Here is a 23,770-nt window from a genome sequence, read left to right on the forward strand (position 1 = left end):
GAACCCTGTTTTAGATACGCTGCATATGATATTTCAGAGGAACCCTCAAACGGAATAATTTAATTGACAATCAAAGCTGGAAACACATTAGAGACACAGAAAAAATAAGCCTTGTCAACACAGAAATGACAGTTAAAGCCTTAAAACTAGAAGATTATCTGAAGTAAACGTAGAATAATGACGAAGAATAATAAAGGGAAGAAAGGCATATTGGTGACTAAACTTTAGGCAATACCCTCTGTGTTACCAAAGAAGAACTACATAGTACTTATCACACAATATTTTATTTTCACACTGTATTTTGTTATAATGTCCTTGTGGCAAGGCAGAGATTCAATAAAGGTTTACTGGACAAAAGTACAGATCATTAGGGACAGAGAAGAAAGAAAATTTTAAAAGAACATAAACTATTAGAGAGGTAGGAACCAGGGAGATTATCTTGGTCATAGTTTATTGCTGTTGCTGTTGCTCAGTCACTAAGCTGCGTCCGATTCTTTGCAACCCCATGGACTGCAGCATATCAGGCTCCTCTGTCTTCCACTATCTCCTGGAGCTTGCTCAAATTCATGTCCATTGAGTCAGTGATGCTATCTAATCATCTCATCTGTTGTTTATTAATCCAGCATAAAGAAAACACCCAGAAATAGGAGCCTGTTTGTACAGGAATTGATCTAATGTATTCAAGTGCCAGAGAAAAAGTTCCCCTAGAGAGAGGGGAGACCTTATTTTTGGACACTGAAAGAAATCATCTGAGCAATGAAAAGGATTTAACAGCTAACAAATTGAATTCGGAGGCATACTATTAATTTTGTACAGGTATGTGATTCTTTATCACCAGGAAATCTGATGGTTAATCCATCAGCCACCAGAGACATACTGATGAAGTTAATTAATAATGAAAAGATTTGTGAAAGGACCAATTTAAAGCAGTTTGCTAATGTTATAGTAATGTTAAATAACAATAGTAATAAAGGCATAATTAATGGTACATAAACCAGAGAGCTAAGGGATTCAAATCTTAATCTTAGACAATTTCCTTTGTGAGCTTCACTGAGTTATTTTTGTTACTAATTAGTAAGAATAAATAGCATTATCGAGTGGAAGCTAATATTATGAGGCCTAACAGCTGCAGAGAAGACAGGCTACAGTTGGCCACTAAATGTGATGACGGTGAGCAAATGACTCAACTTTTATTGTGTACTTGATGTGCAGTGCTTCCTCTTTATACAAACATTAGCCACCTCAACTTTATCACAAGGATATGAAAATAGTTTAAATAAATATGCACAAAATTTGTTAAAATAACAAATTTAAATAAAAAAGACACAAACTGTCTAAAGTTTGTATTAGCATAATAAATAGATGGTTATTCCATAAACTATACCCAACACCTTCTCCCGAGTGTTAACAATTACCATAAAACCATTTCCTTGTACTTAGATGGCTCTTCACTTTTTTCAAAGCACTTTCACAAATATTAGTCAAAGATTAGTCAAAGATCATACATTATGTATGATCTAACCACTCGTTGTGCCATTCAGGTTTATGTTGCAGGAAACAATCTTTCTCCTCTCTGGTGTTAATGACATATTCTCTTTTATTTTTATGAATTTTCATTTCTTTCAAAGCACTTTCACACACTTAAATGGAGCAGCAGCATTAAGAATGATCTTTCCACTCTTTGCATCATCTCAATGGCATAATCCAAAAAAGCAGAGAACTAAAAGACTGATAAATGGACTGGATGATTTTGAGGCAGTCAATTCATGATTCTTAAAGTTGAATTTAGATTTCCTAAAAGTCTTAGAATTGCAGCAAACTCTCCAGGACAGTAAGCCAATCCTCTCTTTCTTCCAGGCATTGGCTTTGGAAGGCAGTATAATTAAATAATTAAGATATCTTAAATGTGGGATTAAGGGGAGAAACCAAATATATCATGTTTACCAGTGTAACCCCTCTATGTCAAGCACATAGCTAAGTAAACAGTAAGTACTCAATAAATCATCATTTTGATTGTCACTACAGGGAGAAAAATCTACCCAAGCTCCCACAGAATATCTCCTATAGAGTGAAGAACAAAAATCTCAATTTATTTTTTTATTACATTTCCTTACTAATTACTGCTTTTAAATGTGTGCACACCAAGCAGAATATAAACAAATTAAAACCACAGAGCAAAAAGCTGAAGTCTATTAGAGATCCAGGGTACAGACAGGTGGAAAATATCAATAGATTCAGAGGGCCAAGAAAATTTCAAAGGCAAATGGGAATACACCTGATGACCCTGAAATTAACAAATAAGCACTTTAAAATCCCCATGGTTAAACTAAAAATTACTTCAAAAAAGAATTTCAAAAGGCAGAATGTTTCCTATATGTTTATGTCTTTATATTTTTTTTTCTTTGATATGACCAAGATAAAGGCAGGTACTTTGGTTTTAGCAATTGAATTACTGGAAATCTAGGTATAAATTAAAATTTTAAATTGATTGTATTTTAAAAAGCATTAAGAAACCATGCCATTTTAAAAAGTCCAATGGTGATACATTTCACAAACATTTATTTTATAACATTATACCCTTCTAATGTAGCTTTTTGGTTGTTTCTACATTTAATACATGGCATATTTTCTTAAAGAAAGACAACATAAGTTTAAAAAAACACTACAATCTACTCATACTTCAAATTTAATTGGGAAGAGTTTCTTTTAAAAAATTATTTTGTAAAAGTTGTAAATTTAGCACTCAGGAAAAGACAGGCCCATTGGATAATAGTTACAAACCACACAGCCAGAAAAGATAAAAAGGAAAGCACAGTGGTTCTCAAATCATTCTGGTCTCCTTAAACTAATGCATGTCCTTTGGTTGTAGATTATTCTCAAGTCAAAGGAAAAAAAACTTCTAAAATCAAGGTCACTGAAAATGCCTAAACCATACCAACTTTGACATGTGTAAAACAGTGTTAAAACTGGCCAAAATGATTTATAGTAAAAGTATTTTCCATATACTATTTCTCTGAGATAGATGGAAACAAATACTTAAGATTGTATTTCATATCTGGGAAAACTTTGCTTGAGGGTGTACAGAAAGTATTCAGAGAACAGTGACCTAGGTATCTTGCCTTAGCCTAGACAATTTTTTTCCTGTATCTATACAATTTTATAGATCATCTTTCAGTAGGATTCTAGATAAACTACAGGATAAACTATTGCATAAAACATATGTATACTAAAAAGGTATTTACTGTTCATCTGAAATTCCAATGTAAGTGGGAGTCAGTTTTATTTGCTGTATCTGACAACCCTATCTTTCAGTATATATTGTTTGTTTCAGAAAATACCAAATTTATTGACTGGAAGAGACTTAATCTTGTGGAAGCTGGGTATAATTCTTTACCTTTAAGGAACTTCTTGAGGACCAAACCACCATCAATGCTTCCTGCAGCAGCAACTGCAAGAAACAGAACACAAAGTATCACAAATGAAGCAATTAAATGGATTTTATCTAAAGAATCATATGGGAGCCTGAAATCACTGCTGATAGATACAGAATATCTAAAAGTTGGTCACTAATAATGAGCATCATACAGATCATAGAGAAAGCCAGGAATTCCCAAAAAACATCTACTTCTGCTTCACTGACTACACTAAAGCTTTTGTGTGAATCACAACTGTGGAAAATTCTTAATAGACATAGGACTATTAGACCATCTTATCTGTCTCCTGAGAAACTAATATTTGGGCCAAGAAGCAACAGTTAGAACAGGACATGGAACAACTGACTGGTTCAAAATTGAGAAAGGAGTACGTCAAGGCTGTGTATTGTCATCCTGCTTATTTAACTTCTTTGCAGAGTACATCATGCAAAATGCTGGCCTGGATGACTCACAAGCTAGAATCAAGATTGCTGGGAGAAATATCAACAACCTCAGATATGCAGATGATACCACTCTAATGGCAGGAAGTGAAGAGAAACTAAAGAGCCTCTTGATGAGGCTGAAAGAGGAGTGAAAAGGCTGGTTAAAACTGAATATTTAAAAAACTAAGATCCCGGCATCAGGTCCTGTCTTGCTGTATCTCACTGTTCGCTGAGGCATGAGCCGGGAAGCTGCAAGAAAACTCAAGGAGCCGTAGGAACTGCAGACATGTTTATTCTCTCCTGACTGGCACGGCAGCCATAGCAGCAGCAGACATGCTGTAGTCGCTCATGGTTGACCCAGTGGACACACCATAACTCAGCCACAACACAGCCATAATGCGGACACAATGGTGTTTCAGGTGGAGCTTATGTATGTTTACAGAACAAAAGTAGCCTGTGTGGCCAAGCCGGTACATTGTGACGTGCATGCACAGAGCTCTTACAAGTGATCTCAGCTGTTACATAACCAGGTATTTACAGAACGTGGGGTGAGAGCATGAGAGTCCATGGGGCGAGAGAGCTTGACCATCGCTCTCTTGGCTAATTCATCGCTTTCTTGGCTAATTTGCTCTTTCCCTAAAGGTCCCACCATTTCATGGCAAATAGAAGGGGGAAAAGTGGAAACCGTGACAGATTTTCTTGGGCTCCAAAGTCATTGCAGACAATGACTGCAGCTGTGAAATTAAAAGACGCTTGCTCCTTGCAAGAAAAGCTGTAACAAACCTAGATAGTGTATTAAAAAGCAAAGATATCACTTTGTTGACAAAGGTCCATATAGTCAAAGCTATAGTTTTTCCAGTAGTCAAGTATGGATGTTGAGAGTTGGACCAAAAGAAGACTGAATGCTGAAGAACTGATGCTTTCAAATTGTGGTGCTGGAAAAGGCTCTTGAGGGTCCCTTAGGATTGCAAGGAAATCAAACCAGTCAATCCGAAAGGAAATCAATCCTGAATGTTCATTGGAAGGACTGAAGCTGAAGCTCCAATACTCTGGTCAGCTGAGGCGAAGAGCTGACTCATTGGAAAATACCCCGATGCTGGGAAAGATTGAAGGCAAAAGGAGAAGGAGGCAGCAGAGGATAAGATGGTTAGATGGCATCACCGACTCAATAGATATGAATCTGAGCAAACATTGGGAGATAGTGAAGGACAGGGAAGCCTGGCTTGCTGCAGTCCACGGGGTCAAAAAGAGTTGGCCACGACTTAAGTGACTGAACAACAACTAACAAAAAGCACCAAAGAAGTACTGGAGGCTCCAACTGTTCAGGGGCAGAATAACTTCATCGAGAGGAGAACCAAACAGCAACTCCTTTACCCATATTAAATACCAGGGCTGCCTCTTGGATATTACTATTCCTGATAGAAAAAAAATCACAGGAAGACTGCAAACTGTGGCTAATAACCAGAGTATCTCATGCCAATAAGTCATATTCCAGTATAAGATTCAATTAACATTTTTGGTCTTTCTTTTAACCAATTCCGTCTTTAGTAAATTTATTCCTTACCAGACTATCAGGTAAGAATCTTCTGTACGCAGAGTTCTAAATCAGAACATTAGAACACCTAGAACAATAATTCTTCAGGGAAAGAGGGTAAGTGAGGAAACAGGCCCCTAAGAGGGTGGGGAAGATCTCAACCACCTGGATGCTTTTTTCCCCAAATAGAACGTGCCTTCCCCCAGAGTGATGTGACCCCATAGTTAAGAATCTAAGAATCACTGCCGTAAGAACCAATGGAAACGTGTCTATACCTCAAGAAATATGTATTCTTCTGGCAGGGAAAAAAGGTTGAGAATCTAGATCTAGAGTAAGAGGCAATATCATTCTCCAAATGTGTGCTGTCCAATACAGTAGCTGTGCGTGCGGGCATGCTAAGTCACTCAGTCATGTCCAACTCTTTGCAACCGTATGGACTGCAGCCCACCAGGCTCCTCTGTCCATGGGATTCTCCAGGCGAGAAGACTGGAGTGGGTTGCTGTGCCCTCCTCCAAAGGATCTTCTCAACCCAGGGATCAAATCCAGCGGCTTAAGCCTCCTGCTACTTTTTTATCACTAGCGCCACCTGGGAAGCCCAATACAGTAGCTACTAGCCATTAATACATGAGGCTATTTCAATTTAGTTAAATGAAAAATTCCTTTAACAAAAATTTAACAGTTTTTTAATTTAACAAAAAGCATTTTTAAACTTAGTGTTCTTCACAGGCATACACTAGTTCTGACCTAAAGGAGTAGGTAACTTGCCACTGGGACATGGATTGGGACGCTGCTGGCAGGCTGACACTGGAGATCAATGAGGAGCTAGAATGTTTACAAGAAACAAACCACAACCTGTGTGTCCCACAGTGTGTCCATGATGCTTCTCAACTGCACATCTCACACTGTTTCCTCTAACATCCTTTCTTAGTTTTAACAAGTATCCTATCAACAAATTGTTGGAAATAGATCACCTGGGGTGAACACGTGCAGGGAAAACAATCATCCTGCCTGCTTCACAGATTTTCAGCTATGCTTCCAATCTTTCTGTACTAAAGTAATAAAGTGCTATCCTTCAAATGCAAAGATGACAGAACAGGTATTTTTAAGTAACAACATTGCCCAAATTCTCTTTACAGAACAGAAGATGACTTAAGGGCTTCCCTGGTGGTTCACTGGTAAAGAATCCACCTGCCAATGCAGAACACACAGGTTCAATCCCTGATCTGGGAAAATACCACCTGGCTCGGAGCAACTAAGCCTATGCTCCACACCTATTGAGCCTGTGCTCTAGAGCCTGGCAGCTGCAACTACTGAGCTCATTACTGACGCCTGCACACCCTAGAGCCCATGCTCCACAACAAAAGAAGCCAATGCAATGAGAAGCCTGTGTACTGCAACTGGAGAGTAACCTCCGCTTTCTGCAACTAGAGAAAAGCCCACGCAGCAATGAAGACCCAGAGCATCAAAAAATTAAATAAAGCTTTTTTTAAAAGTCAGGTTATAAAAACAAACAAAAAAAGATAATTAAAAAAAAAAAACTACAAGGTTACATATGTTTGGGAAATGCTATGTACTACAGCCCATTTTTAAAGATTCACAGTCCATGCTGGCATATTAAAAGTTCGGAGATCTAAAATGACAAAATGCATTTGATTTTAACCAGAAAACCCCAAGTTTAGATGACTGCATAACTCCTTTCTCAAAATTCATATAAACATCCTGTAACACACATTTTGGAAAACACTGGAATTGTTAAAGCCTTCAACAATGATAGGAAAAATTATATATAGTCATTTCTCAGCTTCTCACAGATGGATCATTCCAGCAATAAAATTTTCTGATTTGTTGTGAGTTGCATTATGTACCTCTGAAAGAGATTGTGAAGACCTAAGACCCAACACTTGTGAATATGACCTTATTTGGACATAGGGTCTTCATGCTGCTGCTAAGTCACTTCAGTTGTGTCCGACTCTGTGTGACCCCATAGACGGCAACCCACCAGGCTCCCCTGTCCCTGGGATTCTCCAGGCAAGAACACTGGAGTGGGTTTCCATTTCCTTCTCCAGTGCATGAAAGTGAAAAGTGAAAGTGAAGTCGCTCAGTCGTATCCGACTCTTAGCGACCCCATGGACTACAGCCTACCAGGCTCCTCTGTCCATAGGATTTTCCAGGCAAGAGTACTGGAGTGGGGTGAGGATCTTCATAGACGTTATCAAGTTAAGATGAAGTCATACTGGATTAAGGTGGCTCTAAATCCAACTGGTGTCCTTATAAGAAGGCCATGTGAAGACACAGATATACACAAGGGAGAACATTATATGAAGACAGAGATGGAGGCTGGAGCAATATATCTGCAAGTCAAGAACACCAAGGCCTTGTTGGCAACTACAAGAAGGTAGGAGGGAACTAAGGAATCGATTTCTCCCTCAGAGCCTCCAGAAGGAACCAATCCTACTGATGTCTTGACTGTGGACTTCTGGCCTTCATAACTATAAGAGAATAAATTTACTTTAAACCACCCAGTTTGTGGTACTTTGTTACAGCAACACTAGGTAATGAATATGTCATTCTTCATCATCAGAGATTTCAGGCCAATGACATCACTCACTTTCAGATAAAGATGGCAGATTGAACATACATATCTACTTTCACTCCCTCCTGAAATCTCAATAAAACAATAGAAAAGGAATATTTTTAGAAGTAGTAAACCCACAAAGATACAGAATAAGAGAGATGACTTTAATAAAATTGTATTAGGTTGGTGCAAAAGCTACTGCAGGTTTGCATTGTTGCCATTTGATACTGGAAAAGAAAAAAAAGTGAAAATGTTAGTCGCTCAGTCATATCCAACAACCCTTTTCGACCCCACAGATGTAGCCCACCAGGCTTCTCTGTCCATAGAATTTTCCAGGCAAGAATACTGGATTGGTAGCCATTCCCTTCTCCAGGGAATCTTCTGGACCCAGGAATCAACCTGAGTCTTCTGCACTGCAGGCAGATTCTTTACCATCTGATATTGGGATACATTTTTAAATAAATGAAGTTATGTTATACATTGTTTTAATGCTAATTTCTTGGTTTGGTTTTTTCCTAATGACATTACTTGCTGTTTATTTTATATTTATTTGAGACTATGGAAATGATGTTAGACAAAAAGCAAATTCAAGCAATTTTCTTGAGTTCAAAATGGATTGTAAAGCAATGAAGACAACTCACGACATCAACAATGCATGTGGCCCAGGAACTGCAAACGAACGGACTGTGCAGTGGTGGTTCAAGAAGTTTTGCAAAGGAGACAAGAGCCTTGAAGAAAAGGACTACAGTAGCCGGCCATCAGAAGTTGACAACAACCAATTGAGAGTCATCATCAAAGCTGATCCTCTTACAACTACAGAAGTTGCCAAAGAACTCAATGTCATCCTTTCTATGATTGCTTGGCATCTGAAGCAAATTGGAACAAAGAAGAAGCTTGATAAGTGGGTGCTTCATGAGCTGACCAAAAATCAAAAAAATTGTCATTTTGAAGGGTCGTCTTCTCTTATTCTATGCAACAATGAATCATTTCTCGATCAGATTGTGATGTGCAATGAAAACTGGATTTTATATGACAACCAGCTCAGTGTCTGAACTGAGAAGCTCCAAAGCACTTCCCAAAGCTAAACTTGCAACAAAAAAAGGTCTCGGTCACTGGTGGTCTGCTGCCGATCTGATCCACTGCAGCTTTCCTGGGGCTTCCCAGGTGGTGCTAGTGGTAAAGAATCCGCCTGTCAATGAAGGAGATGTTAAGAGACATTGGTTTGATCCCTGGGTTGGGACAATCCCTTCTGAACCCCAGCAAAAACCATTACATCTGAGAAGTACGCTCAGCAAATCGATGAGGATGCACAGAAAACTGCAACACCTGCAGCCCGCGTTGGTCACCAAAAAGGGCCCAATTCTCCACGACAACGCCTGACTGCACGTCTCACAACAAATACTTCAAAAGGTGAATGACTGGACCACCACATTTTGCCTCATCCACCATATTCACCTGATGCTGCTAAGTCGCTCCAGTCGTGTCCAACTCTGTGCAACCCCATAGACGGCAGCCCACCAGGCCCTGCCATCCCTGGGATTCTCCAGGCAAGAACACTGGAGTGGGTTGCCATTTCCTTCTTCAGTGCATGAAAGTGAAAAGTGAAAGTGAAGTCGCTCAGTCACGTCCGACTCTTCTCAACCCCATGGACTGCAGCCCACCAGGCTCCTCTGTCCATGGGATTCTCCAGGCAAGAGTACTGGAGTGGGCTGCCATATTCACCTGACCTCTTGCCAATCAACTACCACTTCTTCAAGCATCTTAACAAGTTTTTGCAGGGAAAACGCCTCCACAACCAGCAGGAGGAAGAAAATGCTTTCCAAGAGTTCATCGAAGCCTGAAGCACAGATTTTTACACTATAGGAATAAACAAACTTATTTCTCATTTGGCAGAAATCTGTTGATTGTAATGGTTCCGATTTCTATTAATAAAGATGTGTTTGAGCCTAGTTGTAAGGATTTAAAATTCATGGTCCAAAACTGCAATTAGATTTGCACCAACCAAATAGAAACAGAAAAGCCAGAGAACTAGTGGGAAAGGATTTAGGTCTTAAGAACCAAAAAACTGACTTATAAGCCAAAAAAGGCAAAGGTAAAGAAACAATACCAAATATACAAAAAAATCCCCCCAAACTAAAAACTGGCAGTATCAGGAAACTCTGGAAGTAGAGGTGGGATCCAAAATAAGGAGTCAGGTGAAAAAATGAATTTAAGAAGTAGGCAAATCTTTAAATTCCCTTCTCCACTCAGCCTTCTAAGGACTGGTCCCTCCTAAATTTGGTAAGGGGTTGGGGAGAAGTTATTCTGTGAAAAGATAGAAGCAAGGGCTGGGAACTTAAGTTGCACATTAAAAACAAATGGACTGAGTGAATATAAACACTGAATGCTAAGATACAACCTCCCACCCCCGATCTCTCAAATTCCAGAATGCTGGCAATCTGCTTTTTATCCACTTGGTGAGAGACTCTGAACATATGCATAGAAAAATCTAGAAGAATATATACTGCATGTTAATCATTATCTCATGCGGTAAGATTACTGAAGAGTCTCACTTTCCATAATACGAAGTGAAGTCAAAGTCATTCAGTCATGTCTGACTCTTTGCGATCCCATGGACTATATAGTCCATGGAATTCTCCAGGCCAGACTACTGGAGTGAGTAGCCTTTCCGTTCTCCAGGGAATCTTCCCAACCCAGGGATCAAACCCAGGTCTCCCGTACTTCGGGCAGATTCTTTACCAGCTGAACCACAAGGAGAGCCCAAGAGTACTGGCGTGGGTAGCCTATCCCTTCTCCAGTGGATCTTCCCAACCCAGGAATTGAACTGGAGTCTCCTGCAGGTGAATTCTCTACCAACTGAGCTATGAGGGAAGCCCCCATCCATAGAATATGTTTCTAAAATGTTATAATGTTTCATGACAAGCACATATCACCTTTCTTCCTGCAAAAAAGAATAAAAATATAAAGATCAGAGAGAATAAACAGAAGAGAAATGCTCCTTATACTAGATGGACTGAAGAGGTCCATTAGGCTCAAAATGTCTATGTAATTCAGTTTCTTGCCAAAAGCTGTGTGGCTCAAGTCCTTTGCTTGGAGTGAAATCACCCTGCCACTCTGACCACAGTTTATTGGATCATGATCAGTGCACAAGCTAATACAACCATATGCAGAAAAGCATCACTCTCGCCGTGTAGCTAACTACCTCTCTCAGGAATGGTGGGAACTCTGTCCAGTCAGAAGGGAGTTCACACAGAGTTAACAGCAAACCAAACTATCACACCCTCTTGAAGATGTTTACTGCTAGGTACACAAAGAGAAGACAGGTCATTCAGTTCAAGTGTGAAATGTCTTAGAGCCTAACCTACTATCCAGTCTCAACTGGGACTCAGGGTGACTCCTCTAAGGCTAACAGGACAACTTCACTCCAAAATATCCTTCAATAAACTTACACACACACCAAAAAAGCAAGACAAAAAAGTTTTCACTTCACAAATTCAAGAAAATTAGTTATCAGGGCCACTCAATGCATCAGCTTTCCAAGAATACAGGCAAAAAATGACAAAATAATAAGAGCCAAATGGAAGAAACATATATTTTCAAATTAACTGCAAATTAAATGACAAAATAATAAGAGCCAAATGGAAGAAACATGTATTTTCAAATTAATCATCAAAGTATGCACCATTCATCATTTCATTTCTTTTCATTTTTTGGTTCTTTTCCAACTACCAAAGGCTGGGTATAAAAGAGATAAAATTCAATGTAATGTAATTTAGCTGTGAAAAAGGAAGTTAAAACCAAGAGCAAAAGTTAGATGGTTTCTGAGTAATCGGAATTTAAACCAGTAAAATAAATAATCTTCTGATAAGTCATTCTACTCACCTTTCCTGTACGACAGATTTGTAAATCTATTACCAGATACTTATTTCATAATCATTTAAGTTTAATTATGGAACAATTTAAGTTTAATTATGGAACAATTTAAGTTTAATTATGGAATAATTCTGAAGATGATAAAACACTAATTGAAACTTTTCAATAAAATATAACATAAAACATGACAAAACAGATTGAAATTAATATTTTTTCTTCCTCCACTTACTAGTTGTTACACAGTGAAGAGTATTTGCTTGGTGCTTAGAATTTAATGCTTCTATGGAAATCACTAGCTGTCCTTCTAGCAATGCTCCCTTTGATACTCCTGCTGTTTCACACCTCTGGTAAATTATTAAATATTTCAAAATCTGGAAAGGGCACAATTCAAAGAAACCACAATCGTCTTTAAAAATCATGGTAACAATAAATTTGTATGATACAGTTAATAATTCTCATTTCCAAAAAATAATATTCTTGCTTGCAAAATGTCAGATTTACATTTGTTAAGAACAAAGCATTGTGTCTAAACAGAAGACATAGCTAGGTGAGTGACATAAAAAGGAGACAGTGAAATTCAAAACAATGTCCAAAACAGGAAATGAAGACAACAAATTGCTTTATTCAAAGGATAAATTCATCTGGAAATAATAAGTTGGAAAAATTAAGTGGGAGTTTGTTTTTCCTGTTTCTTTTTTTCTTTCCAAACAAAAGTCAACATGAAGATTATGAATAATAATGGCATCTGCTTGTGAATCTTTACTTTTCATTGTATCAACATTTCCCAGGGTTAGAATACTAGTTAAGAGCACTGACTTTGGAAGCAGATACCTGGGTTTGAAACCCTGATGAGTCAAATACTAGCACGTGACCCTATGCAAGTTGCTTAACTTCTCTGTAGCACTGCTTCCTCACTTATAAAAGTGAGGGCAAATCTACCACATACGATGGCTGCCGAACGTAAGCAAAACAATACGTTCAAAATGTTTAACACGGTGCCTGGCAGATAGTAAATGCTTAATAAATATTAGCTATTATTTCTAATAAAGTCATCTGCACACAATATTCTAAGTTGAACAGGTCTCCAAGGTATCTTGGTAAAACATTCAATCTTGATAATTTTAAAATAAAATATATTGTATTTAATTTCCATGATTATTTATGAAAGTAGACTCCCACTTCCACACTGAGGTACCTGCAGCAAAAATTATTAACCCCCCTTTTTTTAAAGGCAGAAAGAACTCAGCATGAGAACATGGGAACTAAGATCCTAATTTGTACCAGTTTGTAAGGATGGTTTTCAGGCTTTTCTACAGTCTAACACTTTCCCTCACATATCCTCTGACTTACTGTGCTCCCTCTGTTCAGATTTTTCCGCAGTTTCTTTATCCATAATGAGAGAGCAGTAGGGAAAAGCAGTAGGGAAAAAGCCTGTGAGTCAGAAGCTCTGGGTTCTATCCTAGGTTCTGTCATCTGTAAAATCTAAACCTCCAACTTTCTTTGACAACAAAGGCAGGAAAATTGGGAAAACTCGAGGTGACTTCAGGTCAACTTCTTGTAGCCTATGGTTCTATTTGATCTGTCTCTGTGGTAAAGAATCTGCCTGCCAATGCAGGAGACCTGGGTTCCACCCATGGGTCAGGAAGATCCCCTGAAGGAAGACATGGCAACCCACTTCAGTATTCTTGCCTGGGAAATTCCATAGACAGAGGAGCATGGCCGGCCACAGTCCACAGGGTCGCAAGAGAGTCCGACATGACTCAGTGATTAAACAACAAACAAGTAATTAAGTACTAGCTAGCAGTGGTTTTCCCAATCTTCCTGGATTCTTTGTCAAAGAAAGTTGGAGGTTTAGATTTTACAGACAACAGAACCTAGGATAGAACCCAGAGCTTATGAGTTCCGCTTCTATGAAGAACCGACTCATTGGAATAAGACCCTGATGCTGGGAAAGAGCGAAGGCAGGAGGAGAAGGGGACGACAGAGGATGAGATGGTTGGATAGCATCACCGACTCGATGGACGTGAGTTTCAGCAAGCTCCGTGACTTGGCGGTGGACAGGGAGGCCTGGCGTGCTGCAGTCCACGGGTCGCAGAGTCGGACACGACTGAGCGACCGAACTGAATGCCTAGTAATTAATCCGTCTACGGTTTACAGTTAACTACGAGGTCAGTAGTTAAGAATTCAATCAGGTAAGGCTATGAAAACTCTGTCACGAATGAACGAAAGCGGCCACTCTGTGCGAGGTGTTCAGTCCCGCCCTCCAGAGCATCTCGGGTCCACGGTGGCCTGAACTAGGTTACTGAGGCGTCCGAACCGCAGGTTCTCATCACCCCGCTGCTCTGGGCCCTGACCCAGGAATCCCCTTCACACCTCTGGTGACCCGCGGGCCTGACCCGGCTTTCCCTCGCCCCCACTTTAGCACAAGTTGGCCTCGACTCCCCCCGCCCAGCGCGCCCATCCCTGCTGTCCGTGCGCTCTCCCGGCACAGGCTGCCATCCGAGCTCGAACCCTAGCGTCCTCTGAGGTGTGGCAAACCCTTGAGCTTCCTTAGCAGCTTTCTTAGGCGTCAGATGGGGGCGACACCCGCGCTCAGCGGACAGCCATGCCCCTCCCCACACACACTAAATACTTCTGAGCGCCCCCAGGTTTGACTGCCCAGGCGCTCCCACGCCTCGCGTCTCATCTGTACCTCACAACCCCGCGAGGGACAGGCTGACTTGAACCGAATCCTACCATTCCCGAACCTTCCTTCTCCCTCAGGCAACGCCAGACCCCTCTGCCCAAACTTCTCGGCCTCCTCACAAGACCCGTCTCCTCAGAGTGTCCTCCTTTGCTTTCTCTCCCTTCCCGGCATCACCTCGCAAACTGCCACGGCCGGCCCCTCCATTCCGCACCCGGAGCAGCAACCACGCCCAGTGGCGGGGCGCCCACTGGGGCTACGACCTCCGCCTGCGCCCACGCCCACGCCCTCGTCAGGCCGCCCAACGCCGTCCCTTCCCCTTCCCCCGCCCCCGCGCGCGCGCGCCCCGCCCACCGGCCCACCGCGCCTGCGCACTCGGCCTCCCTCTCCCAGACACGGAGCGCAGCCGGGACCTGCCTGACGTGGCGGGGAGGGCCCCGCAGTGGCGGCGGCGGCCCGTGGGCGGATGGCTGGGCTCGCGGCGGCGATGGGGAGAGCCCGCGGGTGGCAGCCGAGGCTGTGGGCGAGCAGGAATGAGGCCAGGCCACGACTCCTCCTTCCTCCCGAAAGAACTTTCCCACGGTCCCGCCGCGAGGTGCAGCCCTCAGCCCTTTGCCTCCGCCTGGAGAGGGGCTGAAGTGCCGGATGCGGGATACCCAAGCCGGTGCCTGACCTCCGAACAAACAGTCTCACCTTCTGGTGGGGCTGCTCCAGGTGCCCCAAGCCAGCCTCTGGTTCCCAGACTTTAGCAAATAAAAAGGAGTTACGTGTTAATTTCAGGTTTTAAACATATTTTAATCATACCTGTATCCTATGCAACATTTGGGACATATATGTACTAAAAAGGGCTTCCCTGGTGGCTCAGAGATTAAAGCGTCTGCCTGGAATGTGGGAGACCTGGGTTCGATCCCTGGGTCGGGAAGATCCCCTGGAGAAGGAAATGGCAACCCACTCCAGTCCTCTTGCCTGGAGAATCCCATGGAGGGAGGAGGCTGGCAGGCTACAGTCTGAAATTCAAAACTGGACTTTTGAAATTCAAGACTTGTATTTTGTCTGGCAACCTGTCCCGAGCAGGTCCCCAGCTTAATCCCGGGGTGCCAGCAAGCCATAGTCAGGATCTGGAAAGGAACAAGCCCCCCCCACGTTTGTGCATTAAATATGCCAATGACAGGACCAGGGTTTCTTAGTCTCTAGCTCACAAGAGAAGCTTCGGGAGAGCATTCCCAGCTGATGGAAAAGAAGGTAGTCCTCCAGACTGGCCAGTGAGCTCAGGGCTGGTCAGGGAGGGGCAGGTAAGAGGGGCTTGAGCCCAAACTGTCAGTTTGGCAGCTGGTTCCTCAGACATCCAAAAGAAAACTAGTGAGAGAGAGTCCTGCCTGGCAGAGTTGCCCAAGGAGGAGGGTGGGGCAGGGTGTTGGCTGCTTTCCTTCAGGGAAAATTCTTCCACCCCAGCTCCAAGAAGCCAGGACTGGGCAAAACAGGCAGGGGAGCTGGCAGAGTGCCTGTCCCATACACAGCTTTGGTCCTGCTCCAGAGTATATGTCTACTGAGACCTGGGTCATAGCCTTCTTCCTCTTTGTTCAGTGCTGTGGACCACCCTCCCCACCTCTGTTGCTCACAGGTAGACCTAGTAGAGAAAAATGGCTTTTATTATATTTATGGAAAGTTCATCATAATACCATCTGGGATTTGCTAAGAGAGCTGACATTTGGGAAATCATTGGTGCCTTCCTCTCCCTCACTCTCTTCTCTCTCAGGTGTCCCCTTTAGGAAGGTGATTGCAAGGGGAAGGGAGCTAAGATTGAATGACTGACAGCCTGTTGTCAGATAGCACTGGCTCTTTACATAATGTTTATCTTACTCTCGCAAGTACCTTGTGAGATCGTTGTTATCTTCACTATTTGATGGGTGAGAAACCAAGATACTGAAGACGGCTATTTAAAATATTTCCTATGGCAAGATGGCTATTTAAAATATTCCCTATGGCAAGTGTTGGCTCAGCAGAAAATGCCCCACCTTGAGAATGACACTGGGATTCTCAGGAAGGGTGGAGAACCAGTGCCAGTGTAGAAGTACTTCAGATGAGTTGGTCTTCAAGCCCTTGTCCTTGGAGTGAACTTCAGGGGTGAACAGGCACTGGAACATCGAGCATCATCCTAGAGTTAACGAATGCCTAACAGAGGTAGCCAGGGACCAGACACAGGCAGACGTGAGGAAGGGAGCCTGTGATCTGAGGGCCTGCCATCAGGATTGCCGCCATATAAACCACTGTAGTCAGCAGAGTTTGATGGGGACTTGCTGTGCTAATTGGCCTTCACCTTGCATTTATCTTAAGTAGTTCTCCCAACCTTATAAGGGAGGTATGGTTGTAGTTGTTTTACAAATGGTGAAACTGAAGTTCAAAGAGGAGGTTGTATGACACTGAGTTTGTAAATGGCAGAGCCAGAATATGAAATAATAAACTCTTTATTTGCTGCATTGGGTCTTAGTTGCATCACCCATGGCATGTGGACTCTTAGTTCCTCAACCAGGGGTTGCACCTGCATCCCCTGCATTGCAAAGCAGACTTTTAACCACTGGACCACCGGGGAAGCCCCTGAAATAAAAATCTCTTAACCACTCCTTCCACTTCTGTACAGCTATGCAGTGCATCTCTCACATGGTTGTGACCTGCCTAACTGCTTGTCTCAGGATTCTGCAGTATAGGGACATCAACATGACCAGGAGAAGCCAACCCCTCCGTGCAAAAGCTGAGGCAATGACCTCAGATACATTCATCTCCCTACAAACTAAGGCTTGAATGAGCCACAGCTCCCACCCTTATTTCACCCATCAGTGTGTGCCCCCATTCTGTTTGGGGTCTAGAACCTTATATACTATTGGACTGACTCCACTTTATTAAAACTGTATTTACTCAGAGCCCATCCTCAAACTAGTGGAGTGTTAGAGCCAAAAAGGATTATAGAGGTTATCAGTGATACCCAATAGATGAAAAAATTGAGGCCCAAAGAAATGAAATGATCTTTGTGAGGTTAAGTTCATTTTAGTCAACCAGGTCAATGAAGGAGCTTTTGGATGCTGCTCCGAACATGTTCAGTCTTATGAGCAGTGTCTTCAGGGGGCCAGTTCTCCCCAGTCTTTAGTTGTTGTTGTCTTTAAGTGGCTAAGTCGTGTCCAACTCTTTGCAGCCCCATGGCCTGCAGCACACCAGGCTCCTCTGTCCTTCACTATCTCCTGGAGTTTGCTCAAATTCATGTCCATTGAGTAGGTGATGCCATCCAACCATCTCATCTTCTGCCCACCCCTCTTCTCCTTTTGCCTTCAATCTTTCCCAGTGTCAGGGTCTTTTCCAGTGAGTCAGCTCTTTGAATCAGATGACCAAAGTATTGGAGCTTCAGTTTCAGCATCAGTCCTTTTAATGAGTATTCAGGATTGATTTCCTTTAGGATTGACAGATTGGATCTCCTTGCAGTTCAAGGGACTCTCAAGAGTCTTCATCAGCACAATTTGAAAGCACTGATTTTCAGCACTCAGTCTTCTTTATGGTCCAGCAACAACCAGTCCTTAGACTTAGTGGCATATTGACTGCTTGCATTCATCTACTTACCTCAGGATTTGGGTCACTGTTTGGGCACTGCATGCCCACTTTACACATGCTGTTTATTCTGAGAAGAAATCCCCAGTCTGGCCAAAGAGACCCCATCTGAAGAGCCCCAGATTGATTCTGACCCAAACCCAAGGGTTTGAGTAGAACCAGAACACCCAAGGAAATGCTACCAGGTGGACAGTGATATTTTAGGAACTGTGGAACTGCCTTTCCCTTTTGAGTGTGCCCTCTCTGGGCATATCATTCCTGGATACTTAGGAACTAACTTGTTCCCACCCTCTTGAATAGCATCACCAACTCAATGGACATGAGTTAGAGCAAACTCCAGGAGATAGCAAAGGACGAGGAAGGCTCGCGTGCTGAAGTCCATGGGGTCGCAAAGAATCAGACATGACTTATGGACCGAACAGCAACCACCTTGTTCCCAGGCTCCCCTAGAGCATTCAAAGGCCCTGAAGGAATGACCCTGGGCGCTTAAATGCAAAATATTCTCCTTCTCAGGCTGTTGCAAAACTAACCCCCCTTGAGCAGTTTCTTTCCCCCAGGGAAACAGTTAAGAGAGCCTATTTCTCATGCAGGCAATAGAGAAGGGTTAACTGCTTCTCTCGGGTCCTGAGTCAAGTCTGTGTCCCACCAGTTCCCATAACCGGGTTTCCTGAAATGGAGCAGGTCCCAGGTGCCTCTCCACTAATCACTTCCTTGGAAATGGGGCCAGAAAGCTCAGATTAGCTCATCCCTTCACCTTCTTGAGGCCTTCTCCACCCAGAGCACAGAATCTGGGGCAGCTTCACGACTCCCCTCCCTCTGCTTCCCTCTCAGGGGTCACACAGGGATGTTCTTGCAGAGGCAGGTTAGGTTATGGAGGGCACTGGAGGCCATAGGCATGCTGCCTTTTGTGCCAATTCTTGGACTACAGCAAAGGAAAGATTCTCCCCCCAGGACAGTATCAGTGTTTGTATAACTAGAGTATTTCTTCACCCCCACCCCCATGTTTTCTTCCTCTCCTTCTTAGAATGACTGATGACACCAGGTAGCTTCCTGCTTTTCCTGGCTGACAATCACCCTTTGCACTGATTTCTCATCTACTAGTAGCAGGTTCTGTGGCCATCCCAGGAGGTAGCATTCCATTCCTGTTAGTGTCCAGTTTCTCCACTTCCTAGGTAACCAATGAAATCTATGTCACAAAGTAGTTCTCCTCTCATAACTGGCTTTTTACTTTCTCTCTAGGCAGGGCTGCCTTTGTCCTGCCAGCTGGTGTCCACCGCAAGGGAAGTAGTCTTTGTATAACAGAAGACTTGGGAATGAAAACAGCCGTGTGATCTGGGCACGTATGGCCAAAGTAAACTTATTGGTTCAAAGCCCAGATGATCAGCTTTATTTGAAAGACACGTAGGTTGACCAGGTCAAAGATTCTTCTTCTAGGCGCTTCATTAAAAAAGGACACTGATTCCATACGTTCAGTCTTGGTTTAGTTGTACGATTACAGATGTCGTTCAGTCGCTCAGTCATGTTCGACTCTGCGACCCCAGGGACTGCACATCTGTACATGACTACTGCAGAAACTACGGCTTTGACCATATGGCCCTTTGTCAGCAAGTGACATCTCTGCTCTTTAATATGCTGTCTAGGTTGGTCATAGCTTTCCTTCCAAGGAGCAAACGTCTTTTAATTTCATGGCTGCAATCCCCATCTGCAGTGAGTTTGGAGCCCAAGAAAATAAAGTCTGTCGCTGTTTCCATTTTTTCCCCATATGTTGCCACGAAGTGATGGGACCAGATGCCATGATCTTAGTTTTTTGAATGTTGAGTTTTCAGCCAGCTTTTTCACTCTCCTCATTCACCTTCATCAAGAGGCTCTTTAGTTCCTCTTCACTTTCTGCCATAAGGGTGGTATCATCTGCATACCTGAGGTTATTGCTATTTCTCCTGGCAACCTTGGTTCCAGCTTGTGCTTCATCCAGCCCAGCATTCCACATGATGTTCTCTGTATATAAGTTAAATAAACAGGGTGACAATATACAGCCTTGATATACTCCTTTTCTGATTTTGAACCAGTCCATTGTTTCATGTCTAGTTCTACCTGTTGCTTCTTGACCTGCATACAGATTTCTCAAGAGGCAGGTAAGATGGCCTGGTATTCCCATCTCTTTAAGAATTTTTCACTGTTTGTTGTGATCCACACAGTCAAAGGCTTTGGCATAGTCAATGAAACAGAAGTAGATGCTTTTCTGAAATTCTCTTGCTTTTTCTATGATCCAACAGATGTTGGCAATTTGATCTCTGGTTCCTCTGCCTTTTCCAAGCTCAGCTTGTACATCTGGACACACTCAGTTCACATACTGCTGAAGCCTAGCTTGAAGGCTTTTGAGCATTACCTTGCTAGCATGTGAAATGAGTACGATTATCCAGTAGTTTGAACATTTTTTGGCGTTGCCTTTCTTTGGTATTGGAACGAAAACTGACCTTTTCCAGTCCTGTGACCACTGCTGAGTTTTGCAAATTTATTGACCTATTGAATGCAGCACTTTAACATCATAATTTTTTAGAATTTGAAATAGCTCAGCTGGAATTACATCACCTCTACTAGTTTTGTTCCCAGGTGGTTCAGTTGGTAAAGCATTCGCCTGCCAATGCAAGAGACACGGGTTCAACCCCTGGGTCAGGAAGATCTCCTGGAGAAGGAAATGGCAACCCACTCCGGTATTCTTGCCTGGGAAATCCCATGGACAGAGGAGCCAGGCGGGCTATAGTCCTATGGGGATCACAAAGAGTTGGACACGACTTAGCGACTGAACAACATCAATGCTTAAGGCCCTCTTGACTTCACACTCCAGGATGTCTGGCTCCAGATGAGTGATTACACCAACATGTTTATCTAGGTCATTAAGACTTTTTTGTACAGTTCTTCTGTGTATTCTGCCACTTCTTAATCTCTTCTGCTTCTGTTAGGTGCTTGCCATTTCTGTCCTTTGTTGTGCATATTTTTGCATCAAATGTTCTCTTGGTATCTCCAGTTTTCTTGAGGAAATCTCTAGTCTTTACCATTCTATTGTTAGCCTCTATTTCTTTGCATTGTTCACTTAAGAAGGCTGATTATAGTACTCTGAAGCATTTTTCCAGGAATGGTGCTATACCTTTAAAGCTAGTAATATGGAAACTTGATTGAGCTTATTTTTCACTGCGCTCCAAGTTGACTTGATTTTCACCCTTTCTAGCTTTAAGACCACTTTTATCTTCTGTTTACCCAACTCTCATTCTCATAGCTGAGAAAAGGCTGTGAGATCAAAAATCAAAAAATCGGGATATCTTAATTCTTTTCCCATTTTACCACTTACTTTAGGTGTTATGTTCTAGTTTTCCACGACTAAAATAGGAAAATTCTCCCAGGAATATGGTTAAAATAGCATCTGTGAAACAATTTGGGGGCTTCCCAGGTGGCGCCAGTGGTACAGAATCCACCTGCCAGTGAGAGACTTGGGTTCAATCCCTGGGTCAGGAAGATCCCCTGGAGTAGGAAATGGCAACCTACTCCAATATTCTTGACTGGAAAATTCCATGGACAAAGAAGCCTGGCAGGTTACAGTCCATAGGGCCACAGAGAATCAGACATGACTGAGTGACTGAACAGTAAACAGCAGTGAAATAATTTGAGAGTTTCAAAATCTTTAAGTTAGAAGAAATCTTAGAAGTCATTTAATCTAGTACTTCCAAACCAGAGGAGCAATATTTTTTCCAGCTCATTTCCTTTATCTCCACCCCTCCTCCCAAACAGCCTCTCTCTACCTCCTTCCTCAACCTATTCCTGGTATTCAAGGCAGAGAGTCAATCTATTAATAGTTGCATATTTTGAGTGTTTAGGATTAGGAAACACCTCCCTAATATCATGCAATAGTCTTTCCAACTGTCCTGACAAGTTAATATCTAGTTTTTACTTGAAATGTTGAATTTACTTGAACAGATGAATTTGCATGAATTGTTGGAAATATGCCACCTTAGAGACAGTCCATTCGGGTTTTGGACAGCAGTAGTTTGGTAGTGTTCCTATATATTGAACTGAAACCTGCCCTGCTGTGTCTTCGACCCATTGTTCCCAGCCTTGCCCTTTGAAATCACTGAGAATTCATCTAATCCTTTTATAAAGGGTAGAGGGACATACCCACGGCTGTTACTGTTAACTTGACATAGTGGTTCAGACCTGTCCTGAGTGATTGTATATTACAGATGTCCTTTGCCTTGTACACTATGTTCCTCAAATGTATAAACCCTGTTTTGTGTGAATCAAATCATTTTAAACATACTGGCACGAGGTAGGGGGAGGAACTGAGAGAGTCAGACTGACATATACACACCACCATGTGTAAATGGATCATTAGTGGGTACCTGCTGTATAGCACAGGGGACTCAGCTCCGTGCTCCGCAATGACCCAGTGAATGGCATGAGGAGGGGTGGGAGGGAGGCTCAAGAGGGAAAGGATATGTGTGTACGTATAGCTGATTCAGTAAAGCAATTATACTCCAATAAAAAATAAATAAAAATTATTTTTAAAAGTTAAAAAGATAAACATACTGGGAAATGGACTGCCTGAAAGAAATCCTGTTATTAGTTCTTTCATTAACTGAAGAATCCTTTTGTAATGCAAACAACCCCCATTTAACCTTTTTTGCAAATCTAGATTTTCATACATTATGTTTTACTTAAGGCAAGATTTGCCTACATACAAAACAAGTAAAATAATGATCGCAGCAATAGCTAACATTTATTAAGTCCTTATCCGGCACCAGCTGTCACAAACCTGACATGCATTGTTTCATTTCTCATCACAACTTCATTTAAAGGTATCCCCTATTTTCAGGGGAATCTAGGCTTAGAGAAATTAAATAACTTGTCCAAGGTCACACAATTGGAAAGCGATGGCCTAGAATTTCAACAAGGTCGCAAGACTCCAGGACCTTGGGTCCTGATCACCAGAAAGTCTCAGGTTGCCAATACTAATTGAAATGACTAGCTCCTAGCTATGTGTCACAGCACAGGTAAGTCAGGCTCCAATATAGAAAACTGACCTGAGATCTATAACTTCAGAGATGGATGTAGAATCTACCCTTTTTGAGTTCTGGCACTGTCGGTTTCCCCACACAACTCACATTTTCCAGTGCAATTTGATCAAGGAGCCCCAAAGATATCCCTTCAGTTATTAGCACTAAGCACATGCTGCAAATTTTATTTCAGGTATACGGGTATCATCAGACATTTTTCTCACGGCCTATTCCCAGGAGTTTGTGGCATAAGCTTCTTAGAAGAAAAAGGTAGTTCATTATTGACAAGTAAGTGTTTCCCAGGTGGCTCGGTGATGAAGAATCTGCCTGGCAGTGCAGGAAACACAGGAGTTCGATCCCTGGGTCGGGAAGATTCCCTGGAGGAGGAAGATTCCCTGGAAGAAATCCCTGCTCCGATATTCTTGCTTGGAAGATCCCATGGACAGAGGAGCCTGGCAGGCTACAGTTCGTGGGGTTGCAAAGAGTCAGATATGACTGGGCACTCACGCACCATACATATTGACGGGTAAGATCAAAAATATTGAGAATCATGGTTGATCCCAGCCTGTTCCTAGGTGAGCTGGAATCATTCAAATGTGTTTTTAGGCCC

General features: G+C 42.4%; 1 protein-coding gene across 1 annotated transcript in view; it reads right to left on the reverse strand.

The window, feature by feature from the left end:
• The window catches only part of TOP6BL (TOP6B like initiator of meiotic double strand breaks), an 87,921-nt gene extending 73,108 nt beyond the window's left edge, over positions 1-14,813 (reverse strand). The window contains exons 1-3 of the mRNA XM_070359664.1: positions 14,699-14,813; positions 12,068-12,209; positions 3,395-3,448 (exon numbers count right to left, since the gene is read on the reverse strand). Of these exons, the coding sequence (XP_070215765.1) occupies positions 3,395-3,448; positions 12,068-12,209; positions 14,699-14,728 (226 nt within the window). The 5' untranslated portion in view covers positions 14,729-14,813. The remainder of the gene's footprint in view (positions 1-3,394; positions 3,449-12,067; positions 12,210-14,698) is intronic.
• Positions 14,814-23,770: the final 8,957 nt, after the last annotated feature.

This window comes from Bos mutus, chromosome 22 (genome assembly GCF_027580195.1).
Source record: "Bos mutus isolate GX-2022 chromosome 22, NWIPB_WYAK_1.1, whole genome shotgun sequence".
Classification (NCBI taxonomy): domain Eukaryota; kingdom Metazoa; phylum Chordata; class Mammalia; order Artiodactyla; family Bovidae; genus Bos; species Bos mutus.